The sequence below is a fragment of the Mesocricetus auratus genome, unplaced genomic scaffold, assembly GCF_017639785.1.
Source record: "Mesocricetus auratus isolate SY011 unplaced genomic scaffold, BCM_Maur_2.0 Super-Scaffold_100013, whole genome shotgun sequence".
Taxonomy (NCBI): Eukaryota; Metazoa; Chordata; class Mammalia; order Rodentia; family Cricetidae; genus Mesocricetus; species Mesocricetus auratus.
The window spans coordinates 46,375,142-46,398,965 of NW_024429196.1; the positions used below are offsets into that span (position 1 = coordinate 46,375,142).

General features: G+C 40.6%; 1 protein-coding gene across 1 annotated transcript in view; it reads right to left on the reverse strand.

Moving 5' to 3' along the window:
• Scgn (secretagogin, EF-hand calcium binding protein) overlaps positions 1-18,165 on the reverse strand; it is a 34,117-nt gene extending 15,952 nt beyond the window's left edge. Inside the window, exons 1-6 of the mRNA XM_005066449.4 lie at positions 17,940-18,165; positions 16,804-16,874; positions 9,844-9,936; positions 8,300-8,389; positions 5,757-5,813; positions 4,864-4,941 (exon numbers count right to left, since the gene is read on the reverse strand). Of these exons, the coding sequence (XP_005066506.1) occupies positions 4,864-4,941; positions 5,757-5,813; positions 8,300-8,389; positions 9,844-9,936; positions 16,804-16,874; positions 17,940-18,021 (471 nt within the window). The 5' untranslated portion in view covers positions 18,022-18,165. The remainder of the gene's footprint in view (positions 1-4,863; positions 4,942-5,756; positions 5,814-8,299; positions 8,390-9,843; positions 9,937-16,803; positions 16,875-17,939) is intronic.
• Positions 18,166-23,824: the final 5,659 nt, after the last annotated feature.

The window sequence follows — 23,824 nt, forward strand, 5'->3', positions numbered from 1 at the left end:
TGCAAAGTGCCTGTTGCATAAGCACGAGGGCCTAGATTAAACCCCCAGCACTCCACGTTAAAGCTGGACTGGGGGATACACACATCTGTTACCCCAGTGCTCATCCAGGCTGGGAAGCAGCAGACACGGGAGAAAACTCAGTAGCTTGATGGCCAGCTAGCCTGGAATATGCAGCTGTGGACAACAAAAGGACCTTGCCTATCACACTGAAAGTGATCCTGTGACCTCCATATGAGTACCATGGCATGGGAGTACCTGAAGTTACATACTAGGAATTCTGCATACACACACACACACACACACACACACACACACACACACACACACCATATCCACATGAGATTTAAAACACACAGACACTCTCAGAGGTTTGCCTTCTAGGTGACTGTAAATTGACAGTGATGAACCATCTCATGATAATGGACACCCGTAGTGAGAGGGTAACTTTTTGAGCAAAGATTGGAAAGAAGTGGGTAAAAGTAATATACATATCTGGGTTAAGGGTATTGGACAGAGATGGGAGATAGGCAAACTATGGCACAATACTTAGCCAGTGTGCCTATTAGAAAGTGGCACTGGCAGTAGTGTGGAAAGTCATGGGTGGTGTTACATAGCAATGTCCTCCCACATTAAACCTTCCATCTTGGAAGGAAGATCCCTAAGACTTAAAATGTTCTAAAAGGAGGTAAAACATTCCATTCTGCAGGAAGTTCCTTAAAACTCAGGAAGCAACAACTCAATTGCTTCAGAAAGTCCCTGAAACTGACTAGATTCAGTAGGCCCATTCTTCCTCACGTGTACATAAGCAGGGGGAATGCTAAGACACACTCTCAGAATAGTAGATCCATCTAGAGACTCCTAGACCAGTCAAGCTGCCTGGAAGACACAGAGACCAGCCGAATTGCAGAGGAGAGATTCTCAGACTTCGGAATTGTCTTCAAATTGTGCAGAGAGCTCTGAAGTTGTGACTTTTGTAAGTCATCACCCATGTTGGAGTGAGCTTTTCAGTGATTCAGCTGTCTTTGAATCATCCCTGCTCCTGGTAAGCAACTTCTCACCTGCTCGTGTCAATACCTATTTGTTAACCAGGTTGAGCATTTACTTTTGCAATTGTTACTTTGGCCTGCCAGGGTTTTCCTTTCTGAAGTGAATAGACATGTGTGTTTTGTCTCCCCAGGAAAAGTCTATCACACAACATGTGGAGGTGGATAAAAAGGAGATAAATTAAGACTAATGGTGGCTTGGTAAATAATCAGGTAGTAATGCTTTGTCATTTTCTCTTTATCTGTGATGATTTAAAGCCGTCTATTACTTGGAAGGTGGGCAACGGGGACAGAGGTAAGATTATGAAGTCACAAGATCTTCCCCTGTGGATGGATTCAATGTATCCTACCCAGCTCTACACCAATACTTCTTGTGCCCCCTTTCCTCCCCTTAACACTTCATATGCCTTCCCATAATGTTTTATCTCTGGCAACAAAGGGGCAGAGACTCAGTTTAAGGAAACAAACTGTAATATGGATCCTGGTCCACCAGGACATGTTCTGAGCCCTCTCTTTCTAGCCAGTCCTGCCCTAGGGAGTCATCAGGCTTCATAACCAATGCTCAGAATTCTGCTTGAGAATCTTTCTGTAGTGAAGGATCCTAGCAAGAGCCATAAATAGTAGGTTGGCCCTGCCAGTTGCTGTGTCTACTTGGCCCCAAAGCATTAAGTTAAAGGGTCCCCAAGAGAATCCTTACTTACTTTATCATGGTTCAGTCATAGCTGATCCTTAGGTAACAATTGAAAATTCAGTTTAATTTATATTAAGCAGTATGATGAGTGTCAGACTTCTGTGAGGGCAGGGAACTTGGAGATAAGATTCTGCTGTAGGCTATAGGGATATTATGTAATGATTAGCTTCACTTGTAAACTTGATGCAGGCCAGAATCACCTGGGAAGAATCCCAGTAAGGAATTATCTACATTTGGGCTGGCCTGGGACATGTGTATGGGGAATTACCTTAAGTTAATTAATACGGAAAGACCCATCACACTGTGGGTGTTACCATTCCCTAGGCAGGGGTCCATAGCCTGTATAAAAGTGCATGCAGGAAGTACACCAGCCATAGTGTGCCATGGTGCTTCAGCTGTAAGCAAAAAACTAGACCAAACAAACAAAATGGTAAACAGACTGATACATTTTGTCAATAATAAGCAAGAAATCTGAGTTTCATTTTGTAAAAAAAGTGGATAAAATAAGCTAAGCACAAGCAAGCGAGCATAGAAGCATAGTCATTTCTCTTCGCCCTTGATTGTGGCTGTAATGAGACTAGCATTTTAAAGTTGATTGCCCCACAACAATGAACTGTAACCTTAAATTTTTAAGCTGAAATAAGTCTTTTCCTCCACTAGTTTTCCTTTTGTTAGGATATTTTATGACAGCAACATAAATAAGACTAGGGTACCCTCAGTTCTCTACCATGCTGGCTCTACTTTTCTTCTCACTCTGTCATGCAATATAATTTATTATTTATCGTATGTATTGTTTACTGTCAAGCTCCTCTTTCCTATTTTCCTCACTGTTAAAGCCTCAATGACTAGACTCATGCCCAGGGCATAATAAGCACTTAATGAGTGTTTACTGGATGACTTAGGTGAATTACTATGAGGTTAAAGTAGGGACATGCACAATAGACTAGACAGAGAGTGGTACTGGATCCGCTATGAAAGGATGTTGTGAGGATTTCTTAGGGAAAGACAACATCTAACAGAATATTGAAAGGTGCGCAAGAACCAGAGGAAAAAGAGTAGAAAAGGAATAGCTAAGCTATATAGCAAAGCAAAAAAGCAGGGATTAGAATTGTTAGCTGGAGGTGGACAGGAGCCCTCTGCTCAAACAGCTTCAAGCTGGAAGAAATGCCAGACAAGCTGCAAGAGATTTAAAATGTAAATATATTCATTGTGTAGTTCATGCTTTACAAATTAATTAAATCGAGCTAACAACAGACAGGCTAACATTCTGTTCAACTGATGTTTAAAATATGCTCAAGGCCTCCTAGTCTGGCCCCCTGAAAGATGCAAACTAGTTCCTTTTTGTGTTTATTCCGTGACAGAGCTTCACTGGTGCTTAAGTCAGAATGATCTCAGAGGCTCTTAAATAGACCACCTGCTTCCTGCCCCCTGGAGATCACCACCTTCCCAGAACTGAGCTGGTATTTGCTCAGGATTCCCAATATCACCTGGCCTTTAGTTAGAACAAATAAGCCAAATGCTTCCTTGACACCCTGTCCTGGGATTTGGTTCTCTCTTGAGCATCATCTTTTCTTATTTACAGGTCACAATGGTCAGTATAGCTTTCATTTTCCCTTGGGAAGACTCACTTGCTCTAGGCCAGCACTCAGAATGGCCAGAGTTCAGAGTGTTATTCTGGAGGGGTCCAGGACTGACATCTAGGAAACTCAACTTTATGAAGCCTTTGGCTGAGAAACTTAAGCTACTCTTGGTTAGCTGATCTTTGAAATAAGTTTCAATATTTGAACAACCCAATTAAAAGCCTATATACAGGGTTAGGGAGATAGAACAATGGGTAAAATGCTTCTGCAAGCACAAGGACCTGAGTTTAATCCCTAGAACCCATATTTTAAAAAACAGGATGGTAGCAAGTGTGTAATCCCAGCATTGGGAAAACAAACTTGAGGATCCCTGCGGATTACTGGTCACCAATAAAACTCAGGTCAGTGAGAGATCTCCGTTTTTTTATGGTATGGTTTCTAAGGAATGACGCCATGCCTTCACATGCATATACATGCCCCCACCACACACACACACACACACACACACACACACACACACACACACACACACACACACACATACACACAGTGTCCCACATTTTAGAAAACCACATACTGTGCTCAGTTGGATAGGCTCCAACTTCTCATAAGCTCTGCTCAGGAATTCTTTATATAAATATAAATGTAACGTGGAGACACTGGTTTAAAAAATGATATAAATACAGTACTCAGGTATGAAATTCTAAAAAGCATTAAAGTATAAAATAAATGTGATATTCCTACAATACACATCTAACCATGTAAGTCATTTGCTTTCTAATTAAGAAACCTTAAGATATAATGAGAATGAAGCATAGCCTGAAGGCAGGAAGAAGCTGCCACAGCAACAGGTGCAAGTCAACACAAACTGTTGAGAGCATTTAGTGAACACTGAAACAGAAAGTGATGATGAGCCCACCAGAGGCAACTTTTCCTACTAATAATTTTCCCAGGACCTTGACACTGAAATCATCTCACGGTTATTTGGGTCAAGAGTTCTGTAAAGAAGAGTGAGAAATAATGACAAGAACTGCAATAAAAGCTAATGACTACAGCGTATCTGTGCTCTCCATGGAATGCAAAGAGCTCCATAGGCATCAACTCACTTTGTCCTGACCCTACCTAGGCATCACTTTCCTAAGTCACAACTACAGTAAACATGCACATTTCCATCTGAGTTTCCTCTGTTCTGAGCCCACAAGCTCAATGAGTAGAATCACCACTGTGGCGGGAGGCCATGTCCACCTGTTGAGTTCTGATGGCACAGGTCCATGTTTACTTGTTTCTGTGTTTCTTTGGTGACTATTGAGTTTGCTATCAAGGAGTTAAAAATTTAGTGTTTTCTGGACATTCCTGATATCTCCAAAGACAGCTGAACAGCCCTCTCTCTCAAATGCATGCATCGGTTTCCAAGAAAGAATCTACAACAGTTTTAGCCACTGTTCCAGAGCCAGTCTCTTCCCATGCAGCCATCCATCAGCAAACATTTCTTGGGGAAATGAAAAGGCCAGGACAGGCTTCCCCATGGGGCCCACACTCCTTCACTCACCATGGTGCTGGTGTACTCTTCCAGTTCAGCCTCTGAAATGGCCTTTTTATGGTGGAGGAAAAGGTCTCGGAGAAAGTTCTGTGATGCCAACGGAAGAGTGATATTGAACACAGTGAGCAAAAAGATACAAATAAGATACAAACCTTAAGGTATTTTCTATTGGGGTGGGATTGTGATTTGTTTCATGGAGGAAATAAAATGTTGTTAAATAAACATTACACAGAAGCATAGAGGTCTGCCATTGAAAGTACTCTTGGAAGCCAGAGAAGAACTCCAAGCACAAAACATATCATAAAATCTCCATTCACTTATTTCCCAAGGACAGCAGCATGACAAGCAATTTCTAAATCTTTATTTTCTCTTTTCTTGTTGGTTTTAAATTTCTTATTATTGTGCTATATGTGTGTGCACACATACATATAACATGCAGGGGTATGCAACAGTGTGTGCAAATCAGAGGACAACTTTGTGGAGTTGTTTCTCTCCTTCCACCTTTATGTGGTTCCAAGGACTGAACTTGGCTCAGTAGGCTTATGCCTTTACTGGCTGAGCCATCTTGTCAGCTCACCTTCTAAATCTTAACATAAATATGCTCTTTTTGAAGTAACAAATTCAAGCCATGTGTCTTGGGCCCACAGAAATCAAACTCATATATATGATTTATATGCATATATTTATATGTAATTATATATCATATAAGTTTATAATATACTATTATATAAATATATTATATTTATATGCATCAATAGTATATTTATATTGTAGATATGAATGTCTATATAATATAAATATATATAAATTTATAGGATATCTGAATATATTATACATGTGTGTATATGTATTTCCCAAACAAACCAACCCTTCACTTAGTGTTACTTCCCACTGATACTCACACAAAGCTCAGCAGCTGATATGAAGCCGCTGCTGTCCGAATCGTATTTGCGCCAAATCTGAAACACACAAAAGTCATTCATCTCAAGTCTTAGTTATCTGACTTCTTGTTATCTGACAAGAAGTAGCCTAATTGAGGGTTTATTTCAGCTCACAGTTCAAGAGAACACAATCCATCCTAGAGGAGAAGGCTTGGCTGTAGGAAATCAAAGCAGCTAGTCACATTACGTGTAGAGTATGAACAAAATGTAGGGCCAGGCTATGAAACCTCAAGGCCCAGGCAGGCCCAGTGATCTACTTCCTCCGGTCAGGCTCTACCTCCTGAACAGTGTCACCAGCAGAGACCAAGAGTTCAAATATATGATCCTAGGGAGGACACCTCACATTCAAACCATATTACTATTCATCCTCAAGTATTTAAGGGTTGACTCACACCATGTTCCAATGAGTCAGCATCTGAAAATGGTCACTACCTGGATGTAAAGAGACTTGCTCTGGGGACAGCAATTGTTTGGGTAGAACTCAGCAGAGATGGAGATGCATCTCAGAGCCACCTAAGAAGACCATGCTTCCTTTGGAAAACTCAAAATGGAAACCTAAAACAAGAGACTTCTACTGGGAACAATACATAAAGTAGAAATATCTTCTTTGCATTAAAAATCTAAAAATGGAAGATATCATGCAAATACTGCTTTAAATATAGATCTGAACTGTCACAAATATAAAAGAAATTCTAAGAGACAACACAAGACAAAGAAACAGTTCCAGGAAGGAAAGAAATTATAGGAACCAAATGTGTCCTAAGCATGTCTATTGAGCTCTGACCACACAGACAGGCTCACTCAGTGAACCATGCTCCATGGAGACAAATCTGAGGAAAATCTGATTGCTACCTGTTAACAACTAAAATGCTAAAGAACATTATCTTGGTAAAATGATGAGTTTTGGGGGAAATAAAGAAGATTGTGTAACCCCAGTACTGGGAAGACTGAGGCAAGAATGCTGCCCAACCTGGGTTACACAGTATGACCTGCCAAAGCAAAAAACAAATCAAACAATTGGCGGCAATGGCATATACTTATAATTCCAGAACTCTGGAGAATGGTGCAGGGGATTACAAGTTCAAGGCCTGTGTGTGCTACATAAAGACCCTGCATCAGAAAGCCTAAAGGCAATGACCAAGAAAACAAACAGACTGAAAAGTTTCCCAAGACTCTTGCCTGTGTAGCTTTGACTCTGGGTAGAAGAAACAAATTGGCACTGGTACTTCACAGTGACAAGCCATCCCTTTTGATGGTTGAGGCCAGCCCTGATGCGTGGAAGATACAATTGCATACTGAACTGGAAGACAACAGCTGAACATCTGTGAGCGATAATGCAGAGTGCCATTTTTAGCCAATGCTGTTACCTTGATAACCTCTGATCATTGCGTGGAGGCACACAATGAAAATCATCATGAAGTGTCTGGGGTTTGGTTTTGCTTTGTTTTGATTTTTAGCAAACAAAATTATCCTTTCATAAGGTTATTAACTGTGGTTGTTAATCTTCATTGCCGACTTCACTGGTTTAGAATCACCTAGGAGACACTTTTCTTGGTATGTCTGAGAGTCTCTCCAGACAGGTTTAACTGGGGATGGAAGAAGTTCCATGAGCATGTACAGGACCATCTCATGGACAGGACCCCAACTAAGTAAAAGGAGAAGAGCCAGCTGAGCATTTGCATCCATCTTTCTATGCCCCCTGATGACAGGCACTGTGTGACCACTTGCCTGTTGCCTCTGCCACCTCACTATGTGCCCTCTTTGGATGGACTGTACTATCAAACTATAAACCAAACAAACCCTTCCTAGATTTGCTTTTGTTGGAGATTTTATCATAGTACCAGGGAAATAATGAATACACTAGCTGCCAGGATCTTAATTTCTAGCCACAATCAGATTGTAGACCTTGAAGGGGTAATGTGAGACACTGGTCATGAAACTAATGTTTAGTGAGAAATAGTCAGAAATGTCACTCCTTTAAGTCTATATAATTTATAACTAATTTAGCCAGATTTACAAAATGCATGTATTAAATGTGATCCACATTCTAATTTCTATGTGTAAGTATACCACAATGATGAAAACAAGTCATTTTAAGAAACACAGGTTACAATGCTGTCTCCAAGCAGTCTCCATTTAATGATATCATAGTATTATTACATCTGAGCCACTGAAGGACTTAAGATTTTGTGTGAATATTCAGTAAGCCCATCCTTAAGAATACAAAGTAAAAGGATACCCAGGCAAACAGAAAAAGCATATTGCCAGCAGGCTCATAGAAAAAGTTACTCCCTAGGAAATAGGAGGAACACAAAGAAGGGCATTTAAGGTACAATAAAAGGACTAGAGAAATGGTTCAGTGGGCAGAGTGGCTGCTGCATTCAGACCTGCTGAGTTCACATGGTTGGCACCTATGTGAAAAGTCTGTATGTGATGGCATGCTTTTGTAATGCCAGCTCTGAGAGGTGGAGATAGGAATATCCTAGGGTTCCTCAAGTGCTCACCTGCATGAACTCCACACTGTTATCCAAAGGAGTTTCCAGGCGAAAGAACAGGAGGAAATTTTCATCCTCAGATAAGAACATGCTGGCAAGCTACAGGAAACAAAGAGGAATAGTCAGGGACTCTTACAAGTGTCCATTTAAGAAGCAAAACTTGCAATGCACATGCTGTAGGAGACGTCTTCAGAGCAACCAGGACAGAGAACCCAGCTTGCAGTTCTAAGCCTTGATGATCATTCGTTAATTATCCATTCTTTCAAAAAAGTGCCATATTCCTATTATATATGAAACTGTGGATCCTCACAATAGAAAATAATGGCAGCAGTAATGGTGATGATGCTGAATTCGTTTATCATTTAATTTGTTCTATTGCACTTCTGCCATTGAATTGATGATTAATCTATTAATATTAGAAAGTGTTGCTCTAAGGTTCACACATGCTAACTCAGTCATTTATGGTTTGTTTTGTTTTATTTTGTTGCTTTTTGAGGCAGAATCCTAATCTGTGGCCCGGAACAGCATTGCACTTAGGACAATTCTCTTGTCTCAGTGTCTTAAGTGCTGGAATTATGAAAGCCAGCTACCGCACGTGGTTTAATTCAAATAATCTTAACAAACAGCTATAAGGCTCATGCGTGCACACACACACACAGCATTACCAGTATTTTTTCTAATTACAGAAACTGGGTGACACAGAAATAAAAAAGTTGTCAACACTGCACAGTAAGTGGCAGAGTCTATATTGCAAACTGACACCCTCAAGCCCACATTGAACTGTTTTTTGCTAGACATGTGCTATAGAGTTCTTCAGTGCCAGGCATGGACACAGGAATGACTGCTCTCTGCCTAGATTCTGGGGCTCTGGCTATAACACAATTAGTGCCTATCTTATACTACAATATGCAAATTGTTCATTCAGCCTCCCACCTTCCTATAGAAGTGCCAGGTTGCTTGATTTACCTCACATGGTGTGTGAACAAGGTAATATCTTTTTCCCTAGTGATCACAGCACTGTCTTGGCACACAGGCAAAATTTTGGGGGGTTGTTAAAGTGTATGTTGTCTTCTTTCCTAACTGTCTCCATAAGTAAAGGTAATTTTTGTGGGTTTGTACACTGTCACAGAGTGGGTCCAGATTATACCTGTTACTCAAATGCTTATGGTGTGACAAACCACCATGCTCTAATCATACAAAAGTGTGACACATCTAATCATTTACAATACAAAAGTCTTGATAATAACTAGTATCAATAAGTTTCTGGTTTATATATTTAGTACAATAGGCTCTTCATCATTTCAGTGTGTACTCCTTTCGGTTGATTTTCTTGTGGTTTTGTTGTTTTGAGGCAAAGTGTCACTCTGAACCCAAGCTAGCTTGGAACTCACTTTGAAACTTAGGCTGGTTTTGAAGTTGCAGCAATCCTCCTGCCTTGGCATCCTACGTGATGGGATGCCAGACACGAGTAACCATGTCTGGCTTCTGTTGTCTTTTAAAGGAAATGACTGCTCATGAATATAAGGGCATGGAGTGTGTAGTCATGGAACTACCTCTTTCATCGATATGTGACCTTCTTTAGAGACATCATGGGCAGCCATCAACTCTTGCTTCACTTTCTGCACATTTTCTTCCATAAGAGTGTCCTGAAATAAAGAATGTATAGTTATAGCCACTAGGATCGCAAGCATTCAAAGCATGTAGCCCAGTCACCATGCTGCTCCAACCATTTAATGATTTTTGTCTTTTTCAAAAGACAGAGCAGTGACAGATTTTTCTTGATCCACCAACCACCTATTAATATCCTGACTAACTAAGACAGATGTAAAGAAGCTTAGCGACTACGATGGGCATTAAAAAATGCATTTAAATATCATCAGTTATTTGGTTGAAGGAAAAATGGTAGTAATTAATGTATAAGAGTTCTTTCCAGGAACTCCAATGTTTTAATTTTTTAACTAAACAGTCCAGTTTTGAAGACTCCTTGATTTCTCTCTTAGGGAAAAATAAGTGTAAGAGGGAAATAATTAAAAAGGAAAGCAAAGAAATAAGCAGATGTTGAATTACCAAGGATATCCTAGCTCTCTCCCATGTGTAACATTTCCCACACAGCTGTTTCTCTTCGGTCATCTTTCTAGCAGACATCAAGGTTAGTGCAGAGAATATGACATATAATTAGTGATGAAGGAATCAGCACAGAAGAGCTGAGAGGCAGAGGTGATTCCAAACATTGTTCAATTCTGAGTTCATGGGAGTTGGACTTCGTGCTACTTTTTTTTTCATCTTGACACTACTCTAAAGAGGTTCCAAGCCATCAGCTATGAATTACCATAGCCAAAAAGAGTTGTGATTAATGAATATCTACCATCCATGCTGATGCCATGGTAAGTTGACTCAGCTTCTAGAAGGCTATCTATCTATCTATCTATCTATCTATCTATGTATCTATCTATGTATCTATCTATCTATTATCTATACATGTGCAGGGCAGTTGCTTGGTGGCCTTGAACTAACCCAGATGTCCCCCTTTTCACTTGAAATTCTCAAGAATAATTGTAGACAGTGCTGTGGAATAAAAATTTTCAAATAAAAACCAAGTCTGGAATGGCCTAGGAATTTATTATTCTTGTCTCATCTAGAATCAGATGCCCCCAAAGCACAGTAGCCCAACCCAGCTACAAATCCAGGGCACACTGCTTACTATTGAACAGCTGCATGTACTTGTCACACATAATGCCAGCTGCAGGAACATGACAGCAAGACAGACCTGGCCTGTACACTCTATCATAGGTTGCCAGAGGGCATCTTAGTCCTGCTTTTCATTTCATTAGGCTTCTCTTTGAGAGGTGTCTACAATGGTGAGAAGAGGGTAGGAAGGGAAGCTACCTATGTAGAGCTCAGAATAGAGAGGATGGGCAAGAAAGTATAAATTTGGGGACTATCAAATAGGAAATGAGAATGAAGCCAGGTCTTCCATAAAGAGCATCTCAAGAGTGTTCATAGCAGAAAGGGAGACAGAAAGATGTCCCTGTACCCTGCAGCCGTTGGTTTCACTTCCATTTTCTTCTTTTAAGGTGTGTGAATGCATGAATGTGTGTGTGTGTTTTAGGTTTATGTTTTCACTTGACTAAAGTGTAAAACCAGGTTCAAGAGCTCACCATCTCTCCATCTTCTCATTTGAGATGTACCATTGTCTATTGCTACCCTTAGTCAAGGTGTATTTTCTCCCAGATCAGTCTTGGTGATTTAGAAGAGTGAAGGAGAAACATCAGAGCATCAGAGGCTCAGGATTTGGAAGGCTGTTGTTTGCTTTTGGCCACCATGAAACAGTAAGAGAGAGTGATTTGACAAGCTGGGCACTGGCCAACCCAGGATGGCTTGGCACTTTCAGAAGTATACTATTGTGCTTCCTTGAGGTAACACTGGTGCTTCAAATACAACAGAGTGTCCAGCAGAGTTACTAAAGCCTAGAATCAGGTTTATAAATGGGAAATTATTCAAACAATCCAGGGACATTTTTGGTGACTTGCTTTGGCATTTTTTTCAAGACAGGTTCTAGCAATTAAGTTGAACAATATGATTCTCTCTCAACTCAAGTGTACCCAACCTTTTGGCATTGTGACAAGACATTGTCATCTATGAAGTTAACATTGAGACACATGAAACCAAATGACCAAGAAAAACAATCTCATGTTTTACGTAAGTTTAACATTTTGGTTGGGCTCCATTCATCACTATCTTTGAACTCAGCAGCTCATGAACATCTTTGCTTAGCTCTAAATAGCATAAGACCTTGAAGCTTAAAAGTCAATCCTTGGAAGTCCAGGTACTTTTGGTCAATAGAACCAACTTCATTCTAGGGAAGACCCAGATATCATGTCAAGAATGTGGTCCCTGGCACTGGATTCCTGTCTCACTAATTGTAGGAAGAAGGTACAGAACACGTGTTTGTTTGATGAGCAAACTTATCAACAAGTATAAAAACAGAGTTGTGGTGCTGGAAAGATGTCTCAACCATTAACAACACTTGCTATTATTATCCTTATTATTATTATTTATTTATTATTATTATTATTATTATTATTATTTTGGCTTTTCAAGACAGGGTTTCTCTATATTGCTTTGGAGCCTGTACTGAAACTTGTTCTGTAGATAAGGCTGGCCTTGAACTCACCGAGATCTGCCTGCCTCTGCCTCCCGAGTGCTGGGATTAAAGGAGTGTGCCACCAACACCCAGCCTAACACTTGCTGTTCTTACAGAGGACTTCAGTTCAGTTCCCAGCACCCACATAGTGTCTCACAATCATCTGTAACTCCTGTTCTAGGGGATCTGATTCCCTCTTCTGACCTCTGAGGGCATGTGGTATATAAGCATGCAGGCAAAGCACCCATATACATAAAAATAAATAAAATTTTAAAAACTTTTTAAATGAAGTTCAATGTTTCTTACTTGTTACCTACAGCAGTTCCCAACCTGTGGGTGGTGAACCCTTTGTGGATCACATATCAGATATTTTGTATATCAGATATTGTGATTTATAACAGTAGCAAAATTACAGTTATGAAGTATCAATGAAAATAATTTTATGCTTGGGGGCCACCACAACATGCTGCACTATCTTAAAGGGTCAGAGCATTAGGAAGGCTGAGAGCCACTACTTTTGAAAGAGGAGATTCAAAAACAAAAGCTCACTGAAGTACATGCATGAGGAAGAAACAGGTGAATCAATGTCTCATCAAGTCCCCACCAGCAAATGCAGAATGTGTTTTATTTGGAATAAACTTCACAGAGATAAGACTCTACCGAAAAATGAAAAGCTTTATTAGTAAAAACTAAAGATTGAACAAAATAGCAGTTATTTCCATTTTTTAAGTCAAAGCAGAGCCACTAGTATTTATGTAAAGACAATCTATCAGTGAAATGGATTTGTGTACTGTAGTCACACCAAAGCCATCTGCTAGGCTAATGGCTTTGGTCTTATATTTAGAATGATTAAAGTAATGATTAAAATAAGTGGACTCAGACAGTTGACTCTGTAAAAAATCAACCAAATGTATTTGTTTGAGGATTATAAATGAGAAATTGTGAAGGGACTTGTTTTAAAAAAATGAATATGTTCCTAAGTGAGTCCACATCAAATGAAAAATGTAGGAGGGGGCATTCATGAATTGAGATCAAAGCCTCTAGTGACAAAACAGAAAACATTTCCTGGACTATTGTGTCACACTGAGCAAATATTGTGGCTCCTGTGGTGACTGCCAGCAAGCCACCTTCTCTGAGTGCTTTTTTTTCTTTTTCTCAGAACCAGTGGAGTGAGGATGAGGCTCACAAGATTGTCCAAAGGCTGCTGGGACTTTGGAACACTTGTTTAAAGGTTTGTCTCCAAATCTTGCAATCTGGGAATCTCCAGAGTTTATTTTAGATTTCAGAGGTTCCTACGAGATTGAGAAGTGTATTTTCAGTTACCTGTTGGTGACTGTTAGGCAAAGGGGCTGCATAGTAAAGGCTAAGAAAGATGAGACACCACCTCATCTTGGCATCATGAGAACATGTGTGTGACCACTGCTTCAGCTACTAGAATGCCCTCTCTACTTGTGCTGGCTCCTCATGAAGCAAGAAGAGCAAGACATGGTTATTCATACTTTGTGGACATTAAAGTCCAGAACAAGGGTATTTCAGTGGCATATTGGTCTCAGCTATAGGTCTGGAATTTAAGATAAATATTAGACTCTGTCTACACACATGACTATCTTCCCCTTACACCATGAGGCTTCTGTGCTGTGGGTTGCTAGAGAAAAAAGACTGTATTCTCATTCCCCTGTGGAAGATGAACAGTGTTTCTTTGGTTTCCAAGACATCCTGACAACCTTGCTCCTTCATGTGTCAAAATACTAAATGTAGAGTATCTTGTCTGGTCTCAGTCACATAAGCCATCTGTTTGTCTGGGTAATGGTAGCCAGTTCTCAACATGTAAAAAAAAATGGTATGTGGAGAGCCAAGGAAACCTTGAATGAATGTGTAAAGACTGGATGAAGTCCTGACTAAATGTGTATTGTTAACATGGTCACAACCATGCCAAAGACCAATGCCTCAGACCTGCGAGACATTGGTAAAGCTCCCCTCCTACAGTGAAGCTCGGAGAAATGACAAAGCCTTCCTCTGATCTGAATGTAAAACTGAGCAGCCATAGATTCCTTCCCCCAGATGTTTATAGTCTGAGACTGCTCACCTGGAAACACCTTCTACCAAGACTAGCTAGTCCCACACCTTGTGCTGTACCTAATGGAAACATGGAGAGCCCAAGTTGGCACTGCATAACTAGATGCAGGTTCCATCAATGGGCATGCAGCCCACATGACCCCAGCCTTCCTGTGCATATGTCTGCATCTCTCCTTTCTCCTTTCCCTCACCACCCTTAGTCAGGTTGCTAGGGTTCCACGTCATCACCATTCAGAAAGTGAGGTTGGAGTAACAAAGAGCAGCTGTAACAGTAGATGCCCCATTAGTCCAGCCCCATCAGGGGCTTTATAGAACAGGCAACTGCAAGGAGGCTGATTGCTCAGTAAGACTGATGAGCAAAAAGATCTCTGTTAAAAACCTAAGAACCCTTCTCTCAGAATAAATAAATACTATATTTACGTGTGTGTGTGTGTGTGTGTGTGTGTGTGTGTGTGTGTGTGTGTGATTTATTTGAGATGGGGTCTCATGTAGCCCAACCTGGAGATGACCTCAAGTTACTCATCCCACTATCTCTACTTCCCAAGTATTGGGATTGCAGTTGTTTGCTACCATGCTTGGCTTATGCAACACAAAACGTAAAACCCAAGCACTATAACAACTGAACTACCCAGCCATCAAAATCCTAGGATCTCTGTAGTGTTTCTTTTTGGAAGTGATCATCCTGTCTTAGAGTTTAAGAGCTTTGAATGATTTTAGCTTCCTCTGCTTTCTTTCTTAAAATATCCTCCATTCAGAGTTGAGTATATGGTATCTAAATCATGGGTTCATATGAGATCGTAGCCTAAGAATTAACAGGTGCAGGCTCACAGGCTTCAGAGTGGGCTTCTGGTATGGGAAACTGGGTGACAAAGTGGCAATGGGAGTCTCAGTGTTAGAGGCTTCCTCAACTAGACCCATGGCTAGTGAAAGGCGAGAACGAAGGCTGGAGAGAAGCATACACAAAGGGCGGAGCATGAAGGAGTTCATGGATCCATGGCTCTCGCCTGCCACCCTTTGCCACACAGACTGCAAACAGCACGAGAGAGTGGCCAGGCAATAAGGAAAGAGGGACTTGGAGACCAAGAGTTGAGGAGAGAAACTTAGAAGTAAAAAATAAACAGCAGAAAGAGTTGAGACAAAGACACAGGAAAGAGATAGAAAAGGAGAAACAAAAGGCCTGGGAGATAGGACAGACAAGAGAAAAGTTTGAAAAGTGAATGGAAATAGAGAAAGTCAGAAGAGAGCAGAAGAAACAGGTGAGAAATATGCAAAGATCACAGAGATACACTAGACAGAGAGGTCAAAGAAAGGAGTCCAATAACAGGGATTAAGAGGTAGAGAACACAGAAATGGCCAGAATACTGAGAGACAAAAACTATTAAAGGCAAACAGATGGAGGTCAAGAGGTGATTTTTGTTTTGTTTTGATTTTGATTTCATTTCTCCGCTGGCTGTCCCATCCTCTAACATCTTTTCCTGTACTCTTCTAGGGTAGAGAACCCATGGCCATGGCTCTGAAGTGGGGCTAAGTATACCTTAATCCTCCTCTAGTAAAGAACTAAAACCTAGAAATAGATGCTTCACGCAAACACTGTTGTCCCAGACCCTTTCCTCTCGTTGTGACCGCCTACCCTAAGTAATTCTCTCCATGTTGAACATCAATCACAGACTGGCCTGGCCTTTGGTATCTCTGTTATTTTTTCTCCTCTCCTTTGGTGCAGGAACCTTCTAGAATTAATCCATATTTCTCCAGGCCAGATTTACCATCTGGGTAAACTGCTTTACATTTTATATCTGACTCTGAGTATGTTGCTTTTGTCTGGCTTAGCAGTTCACTAGAAATCTACAATCTCTTAGTCAAACAGATCATGGGGAAATGAGTTTTTAATGCTTTGTTTGTCATGTGTGAATATGGAACCTTAAAGCTCATAATATCTTCTCTGTGTGTGTGTGTGATTTTTGGTCTAAGAGCTACCTTACCTCTTGTTGAAATCCATTAGCAGAGATGTAACCAAGGAAACATTCAAATTAGAGTTGACTGAGTCCACTAAAGTTTAGGCACTGTAACTGTGTGACAGATGTTTCAATAAAAATCAGTGGCCAGCATTACTGATATGATGGTACCTTTTATAAAATCTGCCTAAATCTCTTTATGTTGCTAGGAGAGGGAAAGATGTTACATGCAAAGAAGAAATGAGGTCAAGTGGGATTATAGATTCAAATAAACACAAGACTCTGAAGCTTGCATTTGCTGAGAGACACATCCTGGAGTGCCCGGTGATATGAGTACTTACCTCCGTGCCAGATTTCGCCAGCAAATGTTCAAAGAAGGCATCCAGCTCTGTCTCTCGGATGTAACCTTTTTCTAATACAAGAAGATAAATATAAATAAGTGTTACTAATACAGAATAAATGTGATCATATTTATCTAAAAGAATATTGTAGGTGGGAGGGAGACTTGAAACAGTGTCTCATAGAGCCTAGACTGGCCTCAGATTTGCTACGTAGTTGAGGAAGACTTTTAACTCCTGATTCTCCTGCCTCCACCTCCCAAGTACTGGGATCCCAGGCATGTGCCATCACACCTTGTCATTTAGATTTGGGTTTAGCCTGGGTTTCATATTTCCTGTGCATGCTTTTAAAGTTTCTTTTAAAGATTTGTATTTTATTTTAATTATGTGTGTGTAGGTGTGTGTGGGGGGCTACAAGGCACTAAAGGTGTCCTCAGAGAACAAAGGTTAGCATCAGATCCCAGGGAGTAGAGTAACAGGTGGTTGTGAGACATCTAACATAGGTGCTGAGACCAACCTGAGTCTTTTGAAAGAGTAGTATGTGATACTTGTGGCTGAGCCATCCCTCTAGCCCCTGCGCTTTTTGTTATTTTAATATCGGCCCACTAATATCTTGATAGAAGTAAATACTGAATCCTAGCTTTTGTGTGTAAACATGCCTTTCAGATATTTTCTTTGTGTTTCTTTAATTATTAATGAAACAAAACCAAATGACAAGCAGATGCATTTTATTTTCAAGAATGTGTTTTGAGGTAGAGGGCAAGTAAACCTGAATGTTGCTAAAATTCATCCTTCTTCGTAGAGAGTGGAGGGTGGGTAATATGACAGTCACTAATGAAAACCTGTCACATCTACAGAAGCGGCAGAGATTTCTGAGTCTTGGCCCAACAGTATGTCTGCAATGATATTTGTGAAATATATTAATTATATGTTACACACACACACGGGTTGGAAAACAAAATCCCACTATCCACACAGAATTTTCACAAGCTTTCTTGATGTGTAAAGGCAGCATAACAAGCCGGCTGCTCTATCAGGCACGTAGTAGTCAACTTTTCCCACAGAGAAAGATGCTTAAGAGAAATCCCAGCTCCCTCAGTGTCTAAGCTAAGCACTCAAGTAGCCAAAGACTTACTTACCTTCCTTGTCGAAGTGCTGCCAGATCTGCCAGAAACCAGCAGCGTCCAGACGCGCCTGGTGTCGCCCGCGTGCGTTGTCCATGGTGCTGACGGCGGCAAGGTCGCCTAGCAGTATTTTCCAACTCTTCTGCCAGCTTACTCCAGCTGTGGCTAGGTACCAGTTGACAGGGCAGACTCGAGGGCGACCCGCTCTGCGCCGAAGCCTGGTGGCAGACTCTATGAGGCAGCCCAGGAGCCCGCCCCGCTGCTGGCATCCTCCTGCCCCGCCCCACGCGCCCTGCAGATCGCAGCTGGGCTCCTGCCAGCTATGCTGGTGGGGGGTAGGGAGGCAGGAGGAGGCGGAGATCAGGAGTGTCTCTCCTGTCCATGGCTCACTGCCTTTGGCTTAAGTTGTTTGTCAAACTCACAAAAACATTCCCCTCAGTTTTTGACTCACCTTTCAAACTAATGTCTCCAGGGGTTTTCTGGGAAGGCCTGTCTGTGCAAAGGGTTGGAAAAAGTGACAGCTCTGGCATCCTTTGGATCTGTTGAGATGGACACATACTGTGGGGGGGGGGAGAAGGATGGAGGTGCTCACAAGTACCTTCTGACAGCAGAGCAGGTCAACAGAGGATACACACATTGCTATACTGTAATGTACTGTAGGGACTTGGTACTGCAGAACATTACAGTATGCAGTTGTTTGTTTAATTTGTTTTGTTTTTTACTCTTTACTCTTTGAGGAGTCCACTACCCAGCTCCCAAACACACAAAGATTTATTCTTACTTATGAATTCCCAGCTTTGTGTGTTTGGGAGCTGGGTAGCGGACTTGGCTTGTTTCTAGCCAGTTTCTCTGCCTCTGGGCTTTTAACCTTTCTCTATTCTGTATTCCTCTCATTCCTTCTTACTCTGTGACTGTTGTATAGCTGGGTGGCTGGCCCCTGGCATCCTCCTCACCTCCTTTTTCACTACTCCCTCTTCTTCCTCTCATTTATTCTCTCTCTCTCTCTCTCTCTCTCTCTCTCTCTCTCTCTCTCTCTCTCTCTCTCTCTCTGCCAGCTCTGCTATCCTTTCTCTTGCGTCACTACTTTATTAGACCAAACAGGTGTTTTAGACAGGCAAAGTAACAAGGCTTCACAGAGTTAAACAAATGCAACATAAAAGAATGCAATACATCTTTGCATCATTAACAAATATCCCACAGCATAAACAAATGAAACACATCTTAAAATAATATTCCACAACAACAGTCATGGTAGCTTGAAGTGTCTTCATTAAGATGTTCAAGGAAGCCAGGCATGGGTGGCACATACCTGTAGTCCCTCCACTCAGGAATCTGAAATAGGACCACTGTGATACATAAGGAGCTCCAGGGCAGCCAGAGAAACAAAATTAGGTCTTGTCTCAAAAAAAAAAAAAAAGAAAAAAGAAAAAGAAAGAAAAATAAAAAAGGCAAACAAAGAAAAGAAAATGCTGAAAATGCCAAAACAAAAACAAATCTAGTCACACTGTATTAAAAAAAAAAAAAGGCTACCCAGATACATGCTATCCATGGCAGAGTTCTCAGAGGCTTGCATTTGGCTCCATGGAGACACTTTAAGACCAAAAACCAACCACCATTTAAAGAACACATTTTCTAATGATCAAAACTGTTTGACCAGTTGATCTCCCAGAGAGTAAAGAAACTACACAGGTGACTTTTGACCTAAAACATTTTGTTAGGGAATCGGGAGGAGCTTGGGAGTTAAGTAACAGTTGAGCTAGATGTGGTGGGTCACACCTACGACTCAGGACTCAGGAGTCTGAAGAGCACCATGATTTCCAGGTTAGCCGGGGCTGCCATTTGAAACTCAAAAGAAGAAAGAAAAAGGAAGGAAGGGAGGAGGGAGGGAAGGGGAGGAAGGAGGAATGGAGAGAGAGAGAGAGAGAGAGAGAGAGAGAGAGAGAGAGAGAGAGAGAGAGAGAGAGAGAGAGAGAATATGAAAGAAAATTAGTAAGAGTTGGGTCAGGAATACCTTTTCTTTGTAGTCTGCCCACTCGGCTATTAGCATTCAATTTATCCTTTAAACACACACAGATGTAAGCTATGTAAACTACAGTAGTAACAAGAGCATGAGACTCATTCAATAGTTCTAGCTATTATCCTGCTGAACCAAGTGGTAGCTCTGTGATAGCTCACCGTTTCTTGATCTCTAAGCCTCAATTTCAAACTGAAGAGTATTTTGTCTGCTTTGGAAGGCTCTGTGAAGGTCAGAGATATACATGGAAATATCCAGTAAATCATGGCTGCTATCATGTAGTGCCTGATGACAGAGTGACTGTATTCTTTAAAAACGATTTGGAGAAAATAAGGAAAGTTTGGAAAAATTTATAGCCAAGAGAAGCCTAATGAGATATGATGTTAAATGTGATGTTTAAATTTTAAATAAATATGGATTTCAGATAATAATTTAAAAAATAGTTCAGAAGAAGATAGTCTTGGGTTCAGAATGTGGCCTTGCAGCTTACTAGCTATGTGGTACTGGACAAGTTATTTAGAAGCAGGTTGTTTTTTAAAGCTTGCAATAACATGAGACCATGACAACATTTGCCTTGTAGGGTTGTCATAATGTTAAATATATGATGCTATAAACACTTAGCACAATATATAGTAAACACCACAAACTAGATACTAAAATGATTAATCTTCCATAGAAACATCTTGGTGAAATAAGCTTTAAAAATTTGGAGAAGCATTGTCTAGGTAAATGGAAGAAAAATAGTATCGTCACTTATGGAGAATGTGCTGGATACACAAATTGGAGAAGCCCATAGTAGCAGCAGGGTTCAATATCCATAAGGATCATATGTGGCCCTGGGAAATTATGCAATACAATCCCAAACATGATTAAGGGACACTAACCTTTGTGAACTCACCATGTTGTTGACTGGGTCTTGTTTTCTGATCAGGAATAGAAGATAAAGCAAGGCAAAACCTAAAGCAGTGTTGGAGAGCTAAATCAGGGCAGGGAGTTACATCCATGTGTGCCTCTCCATAATGCGATGTGCTGCCTAAACAGTAAAACTGTATCACAGAGCATTTCTCAGAAACTAGCCATGGTGACACAAGGCTATAATTCCAGGATTTAGAAGGCTAAGGATTATAGGCTCCAGACCAGCCTGAGCTACACAGAGAGACTATTATCTCAACAAAGAGTTTCATTTTAACATAAGGTTAATACTAAAATGCAATTTGCAAATGTGTACATACAGTCAGATCCAATACTGTGAGACAACAGAAGTATGTTTCCATGAAGAGAGAAACTGGAAGATAAACATTAGTGAAAGAGAAAGCAACTAAGGGGCTGCTTAAGACTGGAAAGCAAAGGAACAAGTTCCAAGGGCTACCAGGAGCTTCTGAGCAGCTACCATTTCCACCCATGAGCTACATTTGAATTTTATTACAAGTTATTCTCTCTCTCTTTCTGTCTCTCTGTCTCTCTGTCTCTCAGTCTCTCTCTCTCTCTCTCTCTCTCTCTCTCTCTCTCTCTCTCTCTCTCTCTCTCTCTCTCTCTCTCTCTCTCTCTCTCTCTCTGTGTGTGTGTGTGTGTGTGTGTGCAGACATGTGCCAAAGTGAACAAAGAGGTAGTGTAGTCAGTTCTCTCTTTCCATGTGGGTCCCAAGGATTGAACTTGGCAAATTCAGGTCACCTGGCCAACAATAAGTGCCTTTACTCACGGAGCCATCTTGTCAGCCCCAGCGATATATTGTTTTTAATGCAATCATCTATCGTGGTACTAGGCAGATTCTGTTTGAGTATCTACCACTTGTCCTGTAGAGTTTTCTTCTGAGAAAAATCACCCTATTAGGAAAAAGGTGAAAGATACCTGGTAAGGTTTCCCTGGCTTATCTAATCACAGGTTTTACCCGAAAGCAACCGCTCAAGAGCAGCAGGAATCAGCCTGTTGTTCATTGGTTGGCTCAGCTCCTCCCACACACTCCAGGGTAGCGAGCCCGAACTCTAAGTGGCATTTTAAAATCTCTCCTGGGGATTGTATTGCAATCACCAACCGTACTTTTATCTCTAGTTTTCTGTTGTTTACATTTTGGTCATTTTGATATTGTATTTTGATATGGCTTTTTGGAAGGACAGTCTCAAAAGAAAACAAATGTCTAAGTAATATTTTTTATTAGTACCTCAACTTTGAAAAAAAAAACTTTAAGCCATTCTGGTCAGTTTTGCTTTAACAATCAGTGGTTGAAACTCAGGTCTAAAATGAAATCTTTTTCTCTTTTCCCCAACTAATGTGTTTTACCCCCTCCGGTAATCATTTCCTGCTTTCCTCATTTGCATAGCTAATTAATGGTTAGTTGTACAAAAAGCAAAAGTAGTCTATAATTTGAAACATTGTTAATTAACCTTGAAGCATGCATTCAATTCTAGGTTGGAATATCTTCACCATTTTATAAACTCAATGATATTTTAAACTGGGAACACAGTATTTTCTCTGGCGTCATCTCCTGGTCATAATTGAACTTTCATGCTCAGCAGATATCTCACGGGCTGCACAGTCGACTTAGAATTCAAAGAGGTCATTTTAATTGAGGGTCACAGGGAATAGATACAAAATGGGACAGTGTTTACCATAAGAAAAATTTTAAATCACTGGATATAGAGCTAATGTTTGTTAATATTTCCATTTTGTGTCCTTTACAATCATACAACTAGTACACATTCTTTAAATAATTCAGAAACGATAAAATGGGGTATTTCAACTCCCAGAGACAGCCAATAATAATAACACACAGGTATACGACCTCCCAGGCCTTTTTATATGAACCAAAATGGGGTTGTTCTGCTGTCGTTGGCCTGTTTCACTGAATGCCATGAGTCATGTCATTAAGTATTTTCCTATGGTATCATCTCAGCGGTAAATTATAATTTATTTGAAGTCCTGTTTTTCATCCAGTTTTCACTATCAGCTAAATGTTTGTTCACTTATAATTATTTCCTCAGTATATAACTGCAAACAACAAGTGCTGGACAGAATAACACATGACATCTGAATTTTTATTTTTGAGACAGGGTTTTTCTGTGTAGTTTTGGACCCTTTTTTAGAACTCTCTCTGTAGACCAGGCTGGCCTCAAACTCACAAAGATCCACCTGCCTCTGTTTCCCAAGTGCTGGGATTAAAGGTGTGCACCACCACCCAGCTGACATCTGAAATCTTTAACACATAAGGTTGAGAATGGCTTCTCATCTTGATCATGAATTTCTACTCCTAGGAAAAGTGAAAAAAAAAGAACATTTCCCACTATACTAACAGTGAACAAAAAAAAATCCTAGAATGACATTCACTGTAAAGTAGTTATTGTGGCTTATTTTGTGGTGATTATTTAGAGTCTATTTGGATTTTAAAGAGGTGGGATATTCATTTTAAAGAGGTCAAGTTTGTAATATACACACGTCTCTCCAAAATCCCTTATGCACAGTTTCACTGTTCAGTTTTTCTATAGTGTCCTAATGGGATTTACCTTTTCCCTAATGGGTGAGTTAGTCCTGCTATGTCACTAAGTCATAGCAGGAGACTGATAATGTGCACTAACGGCCAACACCATTTTCTAAACTCTCGGGCCTGTTAACATGAGAAGAGACTTGGAATGTTTTTCCAGATACTTATTACAAGTTTAATAAAACAAAAATAATATATGTGACTGGAGAAAGGACTCACTGGGTAAGTACTTGTTATACAACATGAGGAACTGAATCCCAGAAAACAAACAAACCTGGGTGCAGTAACTGCAGCTATGATCTCAGAGCTCCTGCTGAGAGTTGGGAGATGGATACTGGAGAATCCCCATTGGTCCAGGGCCGGCTGGCCAGCCAGTCATATGCAATGTTGAACAAGAGGTTCTCTCAGGAA